This window comes from Cydia amplana, chromosome 26 (genome assembly GCF_948474715.1).
Source record: "Cydia amplana chromosome 26, ilCydAmpl1.1, whole genome shotgun sequence".
In the NCBI taxonomy this organism is placed as follows: domain Eukaryota; kingdom Metazoa; phylum Arthropoda; class Insecta; order Lepidoptera; family Tortricidae; genus Cydia; species Cydia amplana.
This window is the reverse complement of record NC_086094.1, coordinates 4,465,878-4,485,345: the sequence shown is the minus strand read 5'-3', so window position 1 is coordinate 4,485,345 and position 19,468 is coordinate 4,465,878. Positions and strand designations below refer to the sequence as shown.

The following is a 19,468-nucleotide window of genomic DNA, read 5'->3' as shown; positions in this document are numbered from 1 at the left end:
CCAGTTTGACCATCGCGTTTATGGTATACATAGACTAGGAATCCTCTAGACTGAGTTTAGAGCAATTATTTCATGAAACCGATGCTGCCAAAAATACGGGGGTGCGGGGGGACGAGGTGAGCGAATCCCGTGCCGTGATTGGTCCGTTCAAAGACACGGGCCAATCACGGCACGGGATTGACTCGAAGATGGAGTAAAACTACCGTATAAGTGGCAGAGGGGGTAGCGTTACTATGCTCACTGCTCAGTCTAGAGGATGTCTTATTGTCTGTGATGGTATATCTATCTTGACAGTTATGCAAATATGTAGATACATTTTTAACCCCAATATATCATATTTGACATACCTAGGTTATCTAAAAAAGTATATTAAAAAAAATACACGCAATAATTTCAAGGCACTCAAAATTAAAGGAATATAGGTATGTATTTGGACTTTTACTTTACACATAGGTGACATAGGTATATTATCAAGGTATTTATAAATTTGTATAAATGAACAGGTAGGTAAGTATAGAATTATTATACTATTTGCATATTTGTAACAGTTATGGATGAGCATGATATAAAATTGCGCAAATATGATAACTCCCTCCCGTTTATCCGTGTGAATAATTTTACGAAAATCTGTTTAGCCGAAGCCACGAAAGGGCAGCATTTGGTTTCGTATTAGCGCTAGCTAGCGCACTGACCTATATTTGGCGATTACGAAAAATATTCGTTTTTTTACACTTCTAAGCGCCATTTGCACTAACCCGGGTTAACCGGTTAAACCTGCAGTTACCATGGTTACCAGTACAAATTGAAACTGGGTTAACGGTTTAACCGGTTAACCTACGCATAATTCCTACTAGTACTAGTTAATCTATCTATCTAATAGGTACCTTTAAACGAGCAATTCTTGTATATTTATTTATTTATTTATATGTACCTATATATATTTCGGGGATCTCTGAAACGGCTCTAACGATTTCGATGGAATTAGCTATGGGGGTTTTCGGGGGCGAAACATCGATCTACGAGTAGCTATTAGGTTTTATCTCTGGGAAAACGCGCATTTTTGAGTTTTTAATATAAGTATGTCTCCCAGATATTATTATAAATGCGAAGGTAACAACTCTGTACCTATGTCTGTTTGTCTCTAGCTCTTCACGCTTAAACCGCAGAACCGATTTCAGATGAAATGTGGTAGAGTTGAATGTCAAAATTCGATGAAATTATGACGTTTAAATAACACTTGCACAATCTGGGCTACCAATCAAAATCGCTACCAACTTAACTTGGTCTAACTCTACGAAGATAGTTTGAGGCTTGGCGATGGATATGTCGCAGTCGGATTGTATAATCCGCCGTATTACATTACGGCTAGCCGTTTTACAAAACAGGGGCGTTTTGAAATGCGGCGGTTCGACGATTAGCCGGATTGAATGCGGCTGAATGAAAATCCGCCGGAATGTATTCGGCGCCATACGTTCTTCAACACGGCTAGCCGTAATGTAATACAGCGAGTCATTAGCCGCCGCTTTGACAGTTTTTAGTTCCCATTTTTAACACTCGTGGCGCTGCCTGACATAACAACAACAAACTCTGGGGTGTCCATCAAATCTGGAGTTCGTCGGACTGTTTCTTTTTAAAAAACATTTCCTTCGCAACTTAACTAGACGGAGCCCCGCTTCGCGGTTTGCCCTTCGGGCATCTGAAGCTACCTAACGAACCTAACCTCCCTACCTATTGATTTAGTGAGACGTCCGTGAAAACATTACACTTTGGGGAAAAAAGCGTAGGTGGGTAAGTAGGTTAGGTTCGTTAGGTAGCTTCAGATGCCCGAAGGGCAAACCGCCCAGAAATAGGAGCCCCGCTTGCGGGGCTCCGTCTATTTAAGTTGTGAAGGAAATGTTTTGGAAAAGAAACACATGTCACTGCGGTGGGACCATGGTAAAAATAAATTAAATTGCAAACATTGTCAAACTCCGGTTACGTAGACGACCGAAAGAACTGGTCACTCTACAATCTAAATAGTAGATACGATGCGGCTAAACGTAGGCCGCCTTATTGAAGAACGTATCGCAATGACAATCCGGCTAATCGTCGAACCGCCGCATTTCAAAACGCCCCTGTTTTGTAAAACGGCTAGCCGTAATGTAATACGGCGGATTATACGATCTGACTACGACAGATATATTATAGTTTATTATCAATCAATTCAATCATCATCATCATCATTTCATGCATGCATTTCAGAAGCTTGTCACTATATACATATAGTATAAAACAAAGTAGCTTCCCGCCGTATGTCTGTCCCTATGTATGCTTAGATCTTTAAAACTACGCAACGGATTTTGATGCGGTTTTTAAATAGATAGAGTGATTCAAGAGGAAGGTTTATGTATAATTTGTTAATCCGTGCGAAGCCGGGGCGGGTCGCTAGTATAAAATATAGTAATTGAAATAAGAACCATAAAGGTAATTTTTGATAATTGGTAATTACTAATTAGCTCTACGGAGCACGCTTCTCCTGGTACTCAGAAGTCGAATTAGCCTTGATTATTCTTGATAAGTCAAAAATATTAAATCAGTCGATTCAGGCGCTGTTAAGCTTAACAGTTTCCTCAACTTAGAACAGACTTTCAGGCAACTAGCTAAAGCTAGCCTTCAAGGTCCAAACGCGACCTATTTCAGATAAAAAACGACTGACAGCACCAAAGCCCAGGGTTTGACATAATCTTCGCAGTGCGGACTGCACCAACTTGCTCTACCCTCGCCAGCTCCAAAATACCTCCCCCCCATAACACATTTCCCGTACATACGCCTTATCATTCTTGGACCCACCTATACACATTCAAAAAGGCGTAAGCACAGGTCATTTTCAATGGAGATACCTCATATGTTTACTAGAGAGAAGCTAACTTACCGCCCGCATCAAAATGGCTTATCCAAGCGAATAAATGGAACACTTATGGTGTTCTGTGTAAGGGGCGTTACAGCAGTATGCGCACGCAATATCGACCAACGATAAGAACGTCAGTTGACGCGCGGCCTGCGCGTCGATACAACGTGCAATGGGGGAGCTACAGTATCCGGGGGCTCCTAGTGTGGACGACGAGAGACAGTACAGGGCGCCCTTTAGGCGCACCCCGCAGTACAGGTGGCCTTCGCAACCGCCGCAGCCCTCAGCCTTCGCGCCGTGGCGTCGGGCGCCGGCCCCGCCGCGGCCTCCGGACTACCGCCGCAGTGCCAGCTACCCAGGCAAACCTGATGAACCCTACCAGGTAGGCTTTTAACAGTTTTAACCTTATCACACCCAAAAGCAGTAGGAAAAAACGTTAAAACGATTCGAAAATCGAAATGCCACGTTCGGTACACGTCAAATTGTTTTCAACTGACACGACAAATGTTTTATAATCTGTACCACGGCTCTTGTAAAAGAAAAAAGGCTCTTTCCATTCTTTACTGATTCTTTAAAACGCACTTCCATTGTAAGAATTACAGGATTTACACGTAGTATTGTTCTAAGCGTGAATTTCAGTAATTTCAGCTGTGTCACGACTTGTTTTGCTACGTCAAAACTATTGATAAATCGATTAGGTTCTGAAGGTACCAGTCTAACTTTGTTTTTATTGATAGTAAATAAAATTGCTTTCGCTATAAAACGTGAAAAACCAAATGAAAGTATTGACTTGGTAAAACTACGTAGTACACATACATATCTGGAAATGTCAGTGTGAAAATGGGAAAATTCGTTAAAACAATTATGAGATACCTTATCTACGTACCTAAAGATTCTACTAGAACCACTGACTTAATATAAATATTCTATATCAATGACTAGAACTCTCTTTTTTGAGATTGTAGGTACCTAATGTTACCTGACATATTGATGAAAAATCAAGCAATGATAGAGTTGGACCTAGTTAAGTCTGCATGATATTTGCAATGAAAAAGTGTGGACATGTCATTATAAAGTCAAATTTCTATGAAAATACGACGTTTATTATAACACTATATACCTCACTTTAGTTCTCTTCAAATCGATGCAAAGTTGACTTTTAGACGGACCCTTATCAATAAACATAAATGAAAATCACCTGTTACAAAAATAAATTAGGGTTTTTGAGTCAGATAATTCCGTGAATAAACTATTTTCGACCTTTTATACAGCCATGTCATAGTTACCTGTTCAAGTATCGACCAAGTAGGGCCTTCCTTAGACCCACCCAATTCCTTTCTAGCAAGTAGGTAATGTAAAATGCGAGACGCGAAGGCTGTTCAACATAAAAGTAGCCTGCTACTCCTGAAATTCAGTCTGAAATTCAGTCTCTCTCTCTCTCTCTCTCTCTCTTCCAAGCTATATACCCCACATGGTAATGGGGTCAGCTTTCCGTGTCTCTCGCTTCCACTTCGCCCTATCCTCGACGTCGCTTTCGGGTACTTTGCACTCAATCATATCTTTTAGCACTACGTCCTAATTCCTAAATTCAGTATCTATAAAGCATAATATTAGTCTTGATGACATGTAGCGCGGAGGATAAGACTTACTGCCGTATTCGAACTTCAAGATATTCACAAGAGACGACACGTACTAGATATTCTAAATACCTTATAGTTTAGATTTCTACTATGTAGTTCTCTTTTGCAGCTCAATTCGGGCAACCAACACATGTTACATCTATTAGATGTGAATTGGCAACCAATGTCACTTTTACGTTAGATAGAATTAGATATCTATTAGATGTGAATTGGATCTCTAAGCCATATATCTTGTGAAAATTGTTCAAGATAGTATCTCCAGAATCGCGCAAATGTCAAATTTGACAGGTTAGATCTTAAACATATCGTTATCGTATCTTGGCGATGTCTAAAAGATATCTAACAGATATCTATTGCAAAATCCGAATCGGGCCCTAAAACGCCTATGAGAAAAATTCCAGCATAGTTATAATTCGTAATCCCTACTAGTATTTTAAATGCAAAAGTAATCTGTCTGTTTGTATATGGGGGCTTTCGGGGGCGAATCGATTTAGCTAGATCTGTGGGAAAACGCGCATTTTTGTGTTCATATGTTTTCTGAGCAAATCTCTGTCTCCCAGATATTTATTTAATTTAATTAATAGAGATGAAGCGCTCAAATTAATTAAATATCTTGAGTTAGATTTATGATATCCAGATGATATCTCTGTATCTGTTACCTACTGTATAATGCCATACGATTAAATAACATCATTTAAGTATACCACTACAAACAAGTCAGAGTAATTTATATTTTATTCTTATACATGTTTCATTAAAAAGTATTAATATTAATAAATATTAATGTATCCCTGAGAAGTAGGACCTAGAGTCCGTCGTCACACAGACTTTATGGTGACAAGTGCGACCCGTGCTGAATTATGAACATGTCAACAGATTCCCAATACTACAGAATTCCAAATCTACAGATTCCTAATTATATAGCTTCCCAACACTACAGATTCCCAATTCTATAGCTTCCCAATACTACAGATTCCCAATTCTATAGCTTCCCAACACTACAGATTCCCAATTCTATAGCTTCCCAATGCTACAGATTCCCAATTCTATAGCTTCCCAACACTACAGATTCCCAATTCAACAGAATCCCAATTTTACAGACTCTTTATCGTACTGCCTGGAATGCCCACTGTTTCTTTTAAAAAAATATTTCCTTCACAACTCAACTAGACGGAGCCCCGCTTCGCGGGGCTCCTATTTCTGGGCGGTTTGCCCTTCGGGCATCTGAATCTACCTAACGAACCTAACCTACCTATTGATTTAGTGTGATATCCGTGAAAACATTACACTTTGGGGAAAAAAGCGAAGGTAGGTAGAAATATAAGGCCCGCGAAGCGGGGCTCCGTCTAATTAAGTTGTGAAGTAAACGTTTTTTGAAAAGAAACAGTGGGCATTCCAGGCAGTACGATAATGAGTCTGTAAATTTGGGATTCTGTAGACAACGATCTAAATAATTATATAAAATAATTTTTAATAAAATTGGAAATTAGTTGAAATATGATTAGGAATCTGTAGACATGAAAGTCTGTAGTTTTAGAAATGTGTAGACATGGAAATCTAGAATGTGTTGACATGAAAATCTGTAGAATTGGGAATATGTAGACATAGAAATCTGTAGAGTTGGAATTATGTACACATAGAAATCTGTAAAATTGGGAATCTGTACACTTAGGAATGTGTACAAATAGAAATCTGTAGACATGGAATTCTGTAAAAGAAATCTGTAGAACTGGGAACAATTCACCGTACCGCCGCTGAAACGGAGACCTTCGCTAACTCTCCGGTCGAGTTATAGTAATTTATATTTTTTTCCTTTTAATCACATTAAAAAGTATTAATATTAATAAATATTAATGAATTCCTGAGAAATAGGTAATAACTAATACCTGTACCTACTGGTGATTTTAACCATTATAGCCTTTCGAGGCTTAGGTCACCCTGCTGCTGCAGATGCATTGTTTATTAAAAACTGCGTGAGTGTTATCTATGATGTGTGTGTGTGTTTTAAAAATGGAATAACCTATAAATAAACATACCTTGTTTACAAACGTAAGGTTAAGAATTATTTACTCTAGTGTACAACAAGTTCAATATACTTAAAACACATCATATAATGTTATTCCGTCTTCTGATTGTGAGTATCTGCCAAACATAGTTATACCTACTCACTATTAAAACTGGCAAATCTAATATTATAAACATCATATCACATATGTTAAAATTAGTAAAGTCGCATGGGCTGCAAGACATTTTAATAGAACACGAATATACTTCATACACTCCAAGAGATTAGCCTCCCTCGTTATCATATATTAACCTATTATTTATTTATTTAGACTTTATTGCATTATACGAACAAAGTGTTCAAATGGTGGACTTAACGCTTTAAGGCATTCTCTACCACTTAGATGGTTGGCAGTCCTCAACTGTGCGTTTCTTCAGAAACTTCCGAATCTGTGGAATGAACTGTCGCCTGCGGTATTTCCGGACCGATACGATCTTCAAACCTTTAAGAAAAGAGCCTACTCTTGAAGCCGGCACCGCATTTACAACCTCTTTGGTGTTGCGGGTATCCAATATCCATGGGAGACGGTAATCGCTTACCATCAGACGGTTAGTATGCTCGGTTGCCTCCTATATCATAAAAAAAACAACGGGTTGCACTCCGGGAGTGCCGATAGAAGTGAAAACTCAATGAAATCTTACGTCTTACGTCTTACGCTCTCGCGAGTTTAACATTTTTTCCCCATCACAAAAAGTGTACAGCGCCGCTAAAGAAGTTTTCACTTAAAAAAAACATACAGAGACAGTTTGGTGTAGGATTGTACAGAGTGGACATTAGAGGCAGCGTAGACATAAGTAGAAGTATTAGGGTTAGACCAAGATAAGTCTGCAACATTTTTGATAGGGATTAGCATGTACGCAGTGCCCGTGTTATTTATACGTCATAAATTCATGCAAGTTTGACGTTTAAAATAACACTTGCACTGTGTGTGCTATCAAAATCGTTGCAGACATATCTTGGTCTAACTCAATGTACAATGTACTTGATCAGATAAAGATAAGATAAGATAAGATATTAAAAAGTTACATTTTGTACGGTAAAAGTTATCTCCCATACAAAAATCAGGGACACACCATTATTGCCTGTTTCTACTGCGTTACCGTACAAAATGTAACTTTTATCTGATCAAGTTGTTAATTTATTGTGTTAATTAAATATTTACGTATCTAATAATGCCCGCGTAAACAAAAATGTAAAAAAATCAACATGGTTTTTGAAAAAACGTTTTTTTTTGCTAGGAAGTCTAGGGACACGAAATCAGTGTTCTAAAAGTTGATTCACCCACCTAACACTTAATATTAGGTACTTAAATGTGCTGCGTAGAGTCTATCACCAGACTGTATGTATGTTTGCCACCATCAAAATATAAGTACTAATATCTATACTTGTATACGAAAGACGCCAATACAGAGTTTACTTTGATTAACGGGCCATTATTTGAACAGTTGTCTACGCATACAATAGTCATACAATAGTCAGTGAAATATGAGAAAAATATGTCTCTATTGTACCTGAAAGTTAAAAGAGGGGAAACAGTCCTCATAAGGAATATTTTATCCCTCGAGATGTTTTGATTTCATAGGTATATTCTTACATTCGTTACACAAATTGACTAAGCCCCGAAGATACTTATGTGATTTATTCGTAATGTTTCTCAAAAAAAAGCAACGGGTTGCACTCCGGGAGTGCCGGCAGAAGTGAAAACTCAATGACATTGTAACAGTTTTTCGATCAGGTCACGTGTCCGTCTTAGGGTCACGTGACCTGTCGCGAGTTTAACACTTTCCCCCCACCTCAAAATGCACAGCGCCGCTAAAGAAGTTTTAACTTCAAAAACAAACATTTCAATGAAACCTGGAAAAAACGATTGATTTATTCGGGAATTTTATTAATCCCTAAGAAAAGCCTATTTTCTAGTCAGGAGTGACATCACCCAAAATGAGTCTTAATGAGACTTCGTTCTGAAATTTAAGAGACAAAAGTTTTATTAATCCGTGTATCTGTCTCTGTAGAGATTATATTTATTGAAATACGCGCCAAAGCCAATTTTGACTCGGTCACTATCTATCATTAGACGGGTCGGACTGTATGTTTGTTTGCAACCATTGTGGTATAAAAATTCAAAGGCAAGTGAAACCATGCTATTTACGTAAATTACTCATGGGAAAATATTGTCACACGTATGTACAAGTAGATATGCGACAAAACACGAATGCCTAATTGCGATTAGGGAAAAACGTAATTAAAACATTCATTTTGCGGCAATGTCAAACCTTTTTTACGTATTTTTAAATGATTTTTTTTTCACGTTTCCAGTACCTATCACTCCCAAAACAGGTATCTCAAACTTTGAAATCTTACAAACGACTAGCTGTAGGGCGCGGCAAAGAAAAAGACATAAGGTACATAGGGTGAAACAACTTTTTCTTCTGACTCGTTGCCATGGTTACGGTCTCTTGGGTCACTCTTTATCGTATTAATTAATAAAATCTGTTAATGTCGGTTATAATTGTTATAAATTTGTGCGGGTGAGCTAACTAACTCGGAGTTAACAGTTTATACATTACTGAGTACAGTTTAATACTGTTAACAAGAAAGTAAATAAATAAATATTATAGGACATTATTACACAAATTGACTAAGCCCCACGGTAAGCTCAAGAAAGCTTGTGTTGTGGGTACTCAGACAACGATGTATATTATATACAAATACTTAAATACATAGAAAACAACCATGACTCAGGAACAAATATATGTGCTCATCACACAAATAAATGCCCTTACTGGGATTCGAACCCAGGACCGCGGCTTTACAGGCAGGGTCACTACCCACTAGGCCAGACCGGTTGTCAAGAAGTGGCCCTTACAGATAAATCTTTTATGTTTATAAAATTGTGGTGACAATATCATCAGTTTCAAGTTTATAAAGCTAACACAAGGCGTGGCCTCTTCTTATAGAGCGAGTACGACATTTCCACACTCCGTAAAAATAAACTAGATTCACCGTCTGCAAAAAAAGGATAACGTTTTTCTTTTAGGTAGTCTTTTCTGACCACAGAGATTATTGAGACTATTTTCAGTCCCGACAGCTTCATTGATTAGCACATCAATCAGCTCCTTAAAAAAGACACCTCAAGAGCTATGTCATGACCGTTTGTATCTAGTAAGTGAACTTTTTGAGAAATGACGACCGAGATTATAGTTTATCTTGGCGGCCCCATTGGCTGGGGTAGCATATCTCGTAACTCGTAAGAAAACTAGGTCACGCGCTGACATCCCAAGCTCTATATCGTGACCCTTATTTGCTGTATCTATTACATGTAGCACTTTTAAAATCTGACGGGCGAGACTTGTTGGCTGGGGCGCGTATTCATCAGAAGCGTAAGAAAACTAGGTACACCTAAAACTCTATAATGTGACTTTTATTTCCTGCATTTCTGCGTAATACTTTTGATATATGATGGATGAGATTAAGTACTATTGTTTCCGATATCGTGACCCCTATTAGCCATATGCGTGTAACTCTTATCAAATCAGACGGATTACTGTCGATCTCGGCTGCCTCGTTGACTGGGCAAGTACTCGTACCTAGCGATCAGGCACGTGAGGGAGCTGGACCTACGCGCTTCTTGACCCTTACTGGTTATTGTATTGTATGTAACTTTTTTGTAATCTGACGGGTGAGATCACTGTCGATCCCGGCCGCCTCCTTGACTGGGCTAATAGTATCGACCAGCGCGTAAACTAGGTCACGCGGCGCGAGACTCCCTACGCGCCTTGTGACCCTTATCGGCTACCTATAGGTCATCGTAGGGTAGTAGTAACCAGTCAAATCTACGTAGCCATGATCATATGGGGCATTATCTATGAAAAGGGACCTTATTGTCGATGGCGCTAACGCCGCACAGCGTCGCGCGGCATTGTATTTATATCGGAGCATCATTAATAATGGCGTAAGCGCCATCAACAATAGAGTCGCCACATGCGCGTGCCTGTGAGGGACAGAAACGCAATGAGACGCAATTAAAAACATGTTTAACAAGTAGAACTTTTAATACATACAAAACTTTTACTCGCTGTATTTCATTTGTATACCTAACTATTTTAAGCAATGAAAAATAGTAGGTACCTACAAGACATAGTATATATACAGGGTTATATTTGGACCGTTAGCAGGCGTGTCTCACGCTTCGCTTTGCTACAGGTAGCTAAAAGTACATCTGTTCGGCCCCAATTTTGGGGAAAGCCATAATCTCATAATAATCGCCACCTAGGGGCCATATCTGTGCTGATCGTAACAGACGCGTTTTGTTAGAGAGTGAGTCTTCTGTACTTAGTACTATTATTTATTCTGTGCCTGCAGTAATTTACGGATTGAATATATAGGTCATACTGAGCAACTTTTACTATGGGCCCAACCCCGGCAATTTGCAAATGTTAGGTAGGTACCAAAAACATTTCAGTAGGTACGTCAACATACGCAGAATGGAGCTAGGATCTTTTTGATTTTTAACGTAAAACCTCGTGCAAATAAGATGTCTTCTATCAAATTCTACAAATTTAATTTAAGAGCCCATCAACGTGCACACTAGCGCCACTGCTAAATAATCGTGATTATTTTTATATTTAACGAAAGATACTTAAAAACAGGAAGCCACTACGTACTGTAGGTATAGGTACCTTGTATTAAAGTACCTTTTGAATACATCAAACTAGTTTCTATGTTGCTGGATTCGTCAATCTATGAACTCAGAATAAAAACGGCCGTTTTAACTTTGGATGCATATATTAACGAATCCAGCAACATAGAACTAGTTTGATGTATTCAAAAGGTACTTTAATATAAGATACAGTACGATTATTTAGCAGAAGGAACAATACGCGGCCGACAGTACTCCCGCAGGAAATGTCACAATTAACCCCTTCCCCGGCCCCAGTTGCCACGCTGACAATTGTCTGACATTGACAATTCACCGTACACCGCTGGACCGACAGGTAAACATAATATTTACGTACCGTCGTTACTGACTGACCTAGAAATGTATAGGAAATTAAGTGTCAGGTGCGAGTTTTGGAGTGGGTAAAATAGGTATAGATTTTTGACATTTGTTGCGGCAATGCAGCAGCACGCCTAGCACGTGGTTGGCGCGACAGTATCTCGCGGAGAGATAGACTACACGTCTTTTCTAACTATGTTAATAATAGAGAGGTTAGAGAGATGGGTAGGTAGTCTACCTCGCCGCGAGATATTGTCGCGTCAATCATGTGCTAGCTCGCGTCAAAATGTCAATGTGGTTCAGTGAAGGGGACGGACTGAAAATCAGCGCAGCGCAGGCAATTTGTAATGAAATGACTGACGCAGCGTATGCTGGGCCCGTTTCTTTTGCCGCACAATTATTCTTAATTTTTTCAATCCTTATGTTTTGTAACCTGTATGCTTTTTGTGTTGCAATAAATGGTTTCTTATTCTTATTCTAGCTCGGCAGTAACGTCGGTGAAGTATGAATCCGAATGTTACCTTTATAGATATTCAGAGTTTTAGTCTTAGTTCCACGCTTATGATATATAGATGGTCAAGCAAAACTTGTCAGTAGAAAAGGCGCGAAATTCAAATTTTCTATGGGACGATATCCCTTCGCGCCTACATTTTTCAAATTTGCCGCCTTTTTCTACTGACAAGATCTGCTTGACCAGCTTTAGCTCCATCATTTCTTCTTCGTCACAATCAAAATTTCCGAAAGCTGAATCGCCAAAAAAATTATATATAATCATCGAACCTGCTCACAAAATTTCACGAGAATCGGTTGAGAAATCGCGACCTGTAGAAAACATCCGGACATACGAAAGCATTTTTGCCCGCTGAAACGGAGACCTTTTCTAACGCTCGGTCAATCAGCTTCATACAGCCTTCAACGGCTTCAACCAGTCCGTAGCTGACTAGAGTTAGACCAAGACAAGTCTGCAACGATTTTGATAGCACACGCGGTGCAAGTGTTATTTATACGTCATAATTTCATTTAAGTTTGATATATAGATAAACCATTTATTAGCTTGCCACAATACACACATTGACAGACAAAACATAAACAATAAGTAACAATTTCAAACTAAAACTAAAATCAGGAACAAGATGTAGGTATCAATAATACGAGTAAGTAAATGTGCTGTGTGTGTTGTTGCAGCAAAACAAAAGGGTTCTGGCTCAGTAATACGCTCCACTCTTTCGGGTGAAGCACTGATAATTCTGCTAGAACCCAGATCACGGACAGATTATCGATTTAAATAATAATAATACAAATTTAAATATTTAGAAAAATAACACGTGCAATGCGTATGTTATCAAAGTCGTTGCAGACTTTTCTTGGTCTAACTCTATCAACTTTTTGCCAACCGCCTCGGACGGCAGACACAGCCGCAAATGTTGCCAGTAACACGAACCGCGTTGTTTTAAAAACGGTTTGTTTTCGTCGCCGCCGCCGCTTCGGACAATGCATTCCGCAAAATACGTAAATAAAAACAATTCTTATGTACTGTCGAGTTTCTAGATGTATCCTTCACCGTTGGATTGAATAACCTGGCAAACAACATAACTTTCGATGTACAATTTGAGTCAAAAGACTTATATGGGTCATACCTAGAACTAGACCAAGAAAAGTCTGCAACGATTTTGATAGCATACGCAGTGCAAGTGTTTATATACGGCATAATTTACTCTACACACTTTAGCAGGGAAGAAAAAGGATTTTCCGAATAGATGATGTAATACAGTACATTACGATACAAGTGCGAAAAGTAGGAAATTCGCACGTGTATTGTACAACGTTTTACAGTACATGTGGCCTCTAAATTTTCGACATACGCAAGTACTGTGGTAATTACCGCCCTAGTGCGGTAACTGGTACTATAAGTGCGTATGTCGAAAATTTAAAAGGGCCATACGAGTATGTACCTACTGTAAAGTATACAATACACGTGCGGAAAGGTAATTCGCAATTCGTGTCGATTTAAAACACTCCGGTCGTGTTTTTTAATTTATCGCCACTCGTTAGGGTGTTACTGCTTTTCGCACTTGTATCGTAATGTACTATTTTACAGCCTAGTCTCGTATTCTGTAAATCAGCTGTTACATAAGGCCACGTGTGCCGCTGACCCAGTTCCGGCCGCAATGCGCCACTCTGATTGGCTGCGCCAGTGTTGCCATAACGCAGATTAACTGGAATATATAGACGGTCAACCAAATCTTGTCAGTAGAAAAAGGCGGCAAATTTGAAAAATGTAAGCGCGAAGGGATATCATCCCATAGAAAATTTGAATTTCGCGCCTTTTTTTACTGACAAGATTTGGTTGACCGTCTATATATTACATTAAACGTAATAAGGACTAGTATGTAAACAAATACAGGATGTCAAGCGGCAGATTTCCGATTTCAGATTCAAATAATTTTCGAACGCAAAGTTGAGATATCTGATTTCAAATTCAAATTATTTTCGAACGCAAAGTGCAGATTTCTAATTAAAATTCAAATAATTTTTGAATGCGAAGTGTAAGAGGCGTGGTGCCGTGCCGTGTTTTAGTTAAGTTTTGGATTGATTTGTGACAATGAGTCACTGTAGAGTTAGACCAAGAAAAGTCTGCAGAGATTTTGACAGCACACGCAGTGCAGGTGTGATTTTAAATGGCACTGCGTGTGCTGTCAAAATCTCTGCAGACCATAGATATAATACTTGTAAAGATGGACCCTAAGCGAGCTGTCACTGTTGCCACTTTGTTTTTATGTACGATTAACAATATGTAACCACCTTGCTGTGGCCATGTCGATAAAGTCATATCGATAAACTATCGACATTTCTTGCAATTTGAATTTTACTTTAAAAGTTTACCGATACCTAAAATGAACAAAAAACGCTTTTACTCTTTATCGTGGTTATCAGATCACGATTTTATCGTCACGCCACAGCAGGGAACGAAGGGAAAGTTCAGATTTTTAATTACAATACATAAATACGTACTAAAATATGTGTTCCGCAATAATTGAATCATTTTATTATATTATAATATATTTATAATCCATTAGCATTTCAATTTTGTTTATTTTTAACGAACAAATTGAAGCTTTAATTAATCGCTTTCCGTTCCGCTGTGTAGCGTTTATCGATATATAACATGATTAAAATCGACTTTTCACGTCCCTAAAAATATACACATACACAGCTTTGTAACCACCAAAACGGCAACAACTGGATTTGAAGTTCGTCTTGTCAACAGTATAGTTGTCCTTTTTTGACAAGTGGCATTTTCACAAGAGGGAGGAGAGAGAAGTGATACTAGTTCCTGCGCCGTCAAAGAGAACAGACACGTTGGGTCCTTGCTGCAGACTTTTCTTGATCTAAAGGGGCCCACTGATTAACAGTCCGCCGGACGATATCGTCCTGTCAGTTAGAACAAAAAGTTGATAGTTCCGAACAACTGACAGGCCGATATCGTCCGGCGGACTGTTAATCAGTGGACCCCTTAACTCTATATACCTTTGTAGATAAAACTTCGCGAATACACCTTTCGCGCACTTGAATATTATGATAATTTAAATTGCGTTCATTGTGAATTCAAGCTTATGAATGTTTAAAACGATGTATTCGATATATGTTGTGGGAATTTATTCAGCGGTTATCAAGTACTAACACACAGTTCTCGTTTAAGAGCCCATCAACGTGCACGCGCTAGTGTGGGGTTAAAAAAATAACAACTTAAGAGCCCATCAACGTGCACACTAGCGCCACTGCTAAATAATCGTGAATTTTTCATTTTAACGAAAGATATTTAAAAAAAGGGGGCCGCTACGTACTGTATCTAGTATTAAAGTACCTTTTGAATATATCAAACTAGTTTCTATGTTGCTGGATTCGTCAATCTATAAACTCATAATAAAAACGGCCGTTTTTTCTTTGGACGCATAGATTGACGAATCCAGCAACATAGAAACTAGTTTGATGTATTCAAAAGGTAGGAACTTTAATACTAGATACAGTACGTAGCGGCCCCTTTTTTAAATATATTTCGTTAAATTGAAATAATCACGATTATTTAGCAGTGGCGCTAGTGTGCACGTTGATGGGCTCTTAAGTTGTTATTTTTTTAACCCCATGAATTTTAATTAAAGATCCTGATCCTGCCATTTCTTTTCCTCAGTCATTTTTATATAGTATGGGGCCATTTCAATTACCTATACAATGTTTCTCGAAGTTCCTTCTTAAATGGTTTAGGCTGTAAGTGGTTGGTGCTAATTTAAGTAACAGAATTATTTTATTGGTCAAAATTATTTTCCTTGTCTTGATTCTGACCACTCTGTCACGCGTCACGCTTCTATTTTTGTCTTCTATCAAATAAATAAATAAAGTTAAGTGCTATTGCATGTTTTCCTATCTGTAGATTATAAATCTCTTAAGAAAAATTTAAAATTAAATTTCACCCAATACAAATTGTAGTCATTAATTATGTGTAAATATTATGAGGCCGGCATCATCGCTCAGCGACGAAGGGCTCTTTTCCTAAATAAAGATTTAAAAAAGAAGGCTCCACTCCGACACATTTTTTGAAAAAAAAACAAGACAACGAAAATAATTTTGACCCTTATTATGTATACCTACTTGGGTAGCTTATTTTTACCCAATCTGCTTTTTAACGATTCCCCATACAAACTTCCAACCCCCTTTTCAACCCCTTAAAGGGTGATTTTTGGGATAAAAACTACCCTATGTCCTTCCCCGGGACTCAAACTATCTCTATACCAAATTTCAACTAAATCGGTTCAGCGGTTTAAGCGTGTAGAGGTAACAGACAGACAGATAGACAGGCACACTCCCCAATTTATAATATTACTATCCTTTGCCCGCGACTTTGTCTGCGTGGAGTTAGTAATTTGGGCAGCTTATTTTTACCAAATCTGCTTTTTATCGATTTCCCGTACAAATTTCCACCCCCCCTTTTCACCCCCTTAAATGGTGATTTCTGGGATAAAAAATTAAAAACTACCCTATGTCCATCCCCGGGATTCAAACTATCTCCATACCAAATAACAATGAACTAAATCGGTTCAGCAGTTTAAGCGTGAAGAGGTCACAGACAGACATACAGACAGACAGACACACTTTCACATTTATAATATTAGTATGGATTAACTATGGATATATGTATACTGGGCCAACCAAATCTTGTCAGTACCTAAATAGGAACAAAAAAACTATACTCATCCTTTTCTTTTGGGTGCTAGTACTAGTGTAAGACAAAGATAGTATGATTCTCTCTATGTTTGAAATCAAACAAACCTTTGAGACACTATATGTTGTATGCTTAGCTACCTATTTATGTCTAGTTATGTTTTTATCGATTTCCCAAGGTCACTGCAGTGCCTACTGCCTCCCCATTTGGCACCCGACTCGCTCAGCTTGAGAACTAGAGCATGAATAAGTATGCACGGTCGACGTCAAAGATATGTTTACAATTTTGCACCTTACTCCTTTGTAATAAGGCGAAAAATGTAAACATATTTGACATCGACTGCACAATGCAGCTGGCAGGCTTCCGCATTAACAGACTTCAGAGAAGAGGTGTCAAGGCTTTTTTGTGTAGGTTTACAATACAATACACTACAAAATACTTCTTCTCTTCAATCGGGAGCTCTAAAACAATACAAAAGGTAATCACGGTTCATATACCGGTCGAAGTCTCATCATCATCATCATATCAGCCTTTTATCGCCCACTGGTGAGCATAGGCCTCTCTTCGACGCCACTTATCCCGGTCCTGGGCCAATATAGGTATAAGTCTAGTGAATACTCTTTACTGCACACACACATAGTTTACAATAAAGGTTTAGGAGAGGTTTGAAATGGCTCTCTTTATTTTTCAAAAACTGATGACAAAGTTGCATTTTATCAATTTATGAAAGACAGACGTTAGAGAGTGGCCCTGTGGCATTAAGGCAGCCTTTTTTGGGTTAACATTATTTTTAGGGTTCCGTACCCAAAGGGTAAAAACGGGACCCTATTACTAAGACTCCGCTGTCCGTCCGTCCGTCCGTCCGTCCGTCTGTCACCAGGCTGTATCTCACGAACCGTGATAGCTAGACAGTTGAAATTTTCACAGATGATGTATTTCTGTTGCCGCTAATCGCTATAACAACAAATACTAAAAACAGAATAAAATAAAGATTTAAGTGGGGCTCCCATACAACAAACGGGATTTTTGACCGAAGTTAAGCAACGTCGGGCGGGGTCAGTACTTGGATGGGTGATCGTTTTTTTGTTGATGGTGCGGAACCCTCCGTGCGCCAGTCTGACTCGCACTTGGCCGGTTTTTTGGCATGCAGAGTTCTTAAATAAATAAATAAGAACTATGGCCCATATGAGTAATTTGTCTCCAACTCCCATATTTTTACACTTGACTGTACTCACGGTCAAGGTCGTAAGAAAATAATATGATATCTAAATCACTACATAATATAAAACAAAGTCGCTTCCCGCTGTCTGTCTGTCCCTATGTATGCTTAGATCTTTAAAACTACGCAACGGATTTTGATGCGGCTTTTTTAAATAGATAGTGATTCAAGAGCAAGGTTTATGTATAATTTGTTAACCCGTGCGCAGCCGGGACGGGTCGCTAGTCAAATTTAAAGCAAAATCGGCCACCATACTGCCGTATTCGAACTTCAAGATATTCACAAGAGACGACACGTACTAGATCCATTCTAGATACGTTATAGTTTAGATTTCAACTAGTTCTCTTTTACAGCGCAATTCGGGCAACCAATGTCACTTTTACGATAGATCGTGTTAGATATCTATTAGATGTGAATTAGATCTCCAAGTAATATCTTGTGGAAATCGTTCAAGACTATCTCCAGAATCGCGGAAATGTCAAATTTGACAGGTTAGATCTTAAACATATCGTTATCGTATCTTGGCGATGTCTAAAAGACATCTAACAGATGTCTATTACAAAATCCGAATCGGGCCCATAATCTCTATAACCATAATATATCATAATAATTGTTCAGATGACCCAAGGCCCTCTACGAGGCCGTAGCTCGTAGCCGCTACGACGTAGCACTTAGCCAAGTAAGGTCAATATAGTAGGTACGCCACTTCACTCAAACCGCGGTATTCGGAAAACAAGATCCATTCTTGAGAAGAGAACGATACGATATGTACTAGAGATAGTTTAGATTTCAACTAGATATCTTTTGCAGCTCAATTCGGGCAACCAATGTCACTTTTACCAGGAACTGGAAAGCTTTTTTAGGGTTCCGTACCCAAAGGGTAAAAACGGGACCCTATTACTAAGACTCCGCTCTCTGCCTGTCTGTCTGTTCGTCTGTCTGTCCGTCTGTCTGTCACCAGGCTGTATCTCATGAACCGTGATAGCAAGGCAGTTAAAAATTTCACAGATGATGTATTTCTGTTGCCGCTATAACAACAAATACTAAAAACAAAATAAAATAAATATTTAAGTGGGGCTCCCATACAATAAACGTGATTTTTTTGCCGTTTTCTGCGTAATTTATTTTTATTTATTTTTTATTTATTTAGAAATTTAATTCAGGCAACAAGGCCCATATTACAAATACCTTACAGACTAACATACATATGTATTTTATAAACTTAAAACTAAACATAATAATGTAATGTAATGGTTCGGAACCCTTCGTGCGCGAGTCCGACTCGCACTTGGCCGGTTTTTTTCTTAAGTTGTGACAGAGATCTTCGCGCTCGTTCGGTTTAATATAACGCTTCTCACTGCAGTCTGCACCCACCTTGATATATTTCTGTTTATATAGTTGACTGGTAGAGAACGCCATGAGGCATTAAGTCCGCCATTTGTA

The 19,468-nt window shown here is 38.7% G+C and overlaps 1 protein-coding gene across 1 annotated transcript in view; it reads left to right on the top strand.

Annotated features, from left to right (window-relative positions):
- Positions 1-3,008: 3,008 nt before the first annotated feature.
- LOC134660230 (translational regulator orb2) overlaps positions 3,009-19,468 on the top strand; it is a 109,650-nt gene continuing 93,190 nt past the window's right edge. The window contains exon 1 of the mRNA XM_063515970.1: positions 3,009-3,269. Within this exon, the coding sequence (XP_063372040.1) occupies positions 3,060-3,269 (210 nt within the window). The 5' untranslated portion in view covers positions 3,009-3,059. The remainder of the gene's footprint in view (positions 3,270-19,468) is intronic.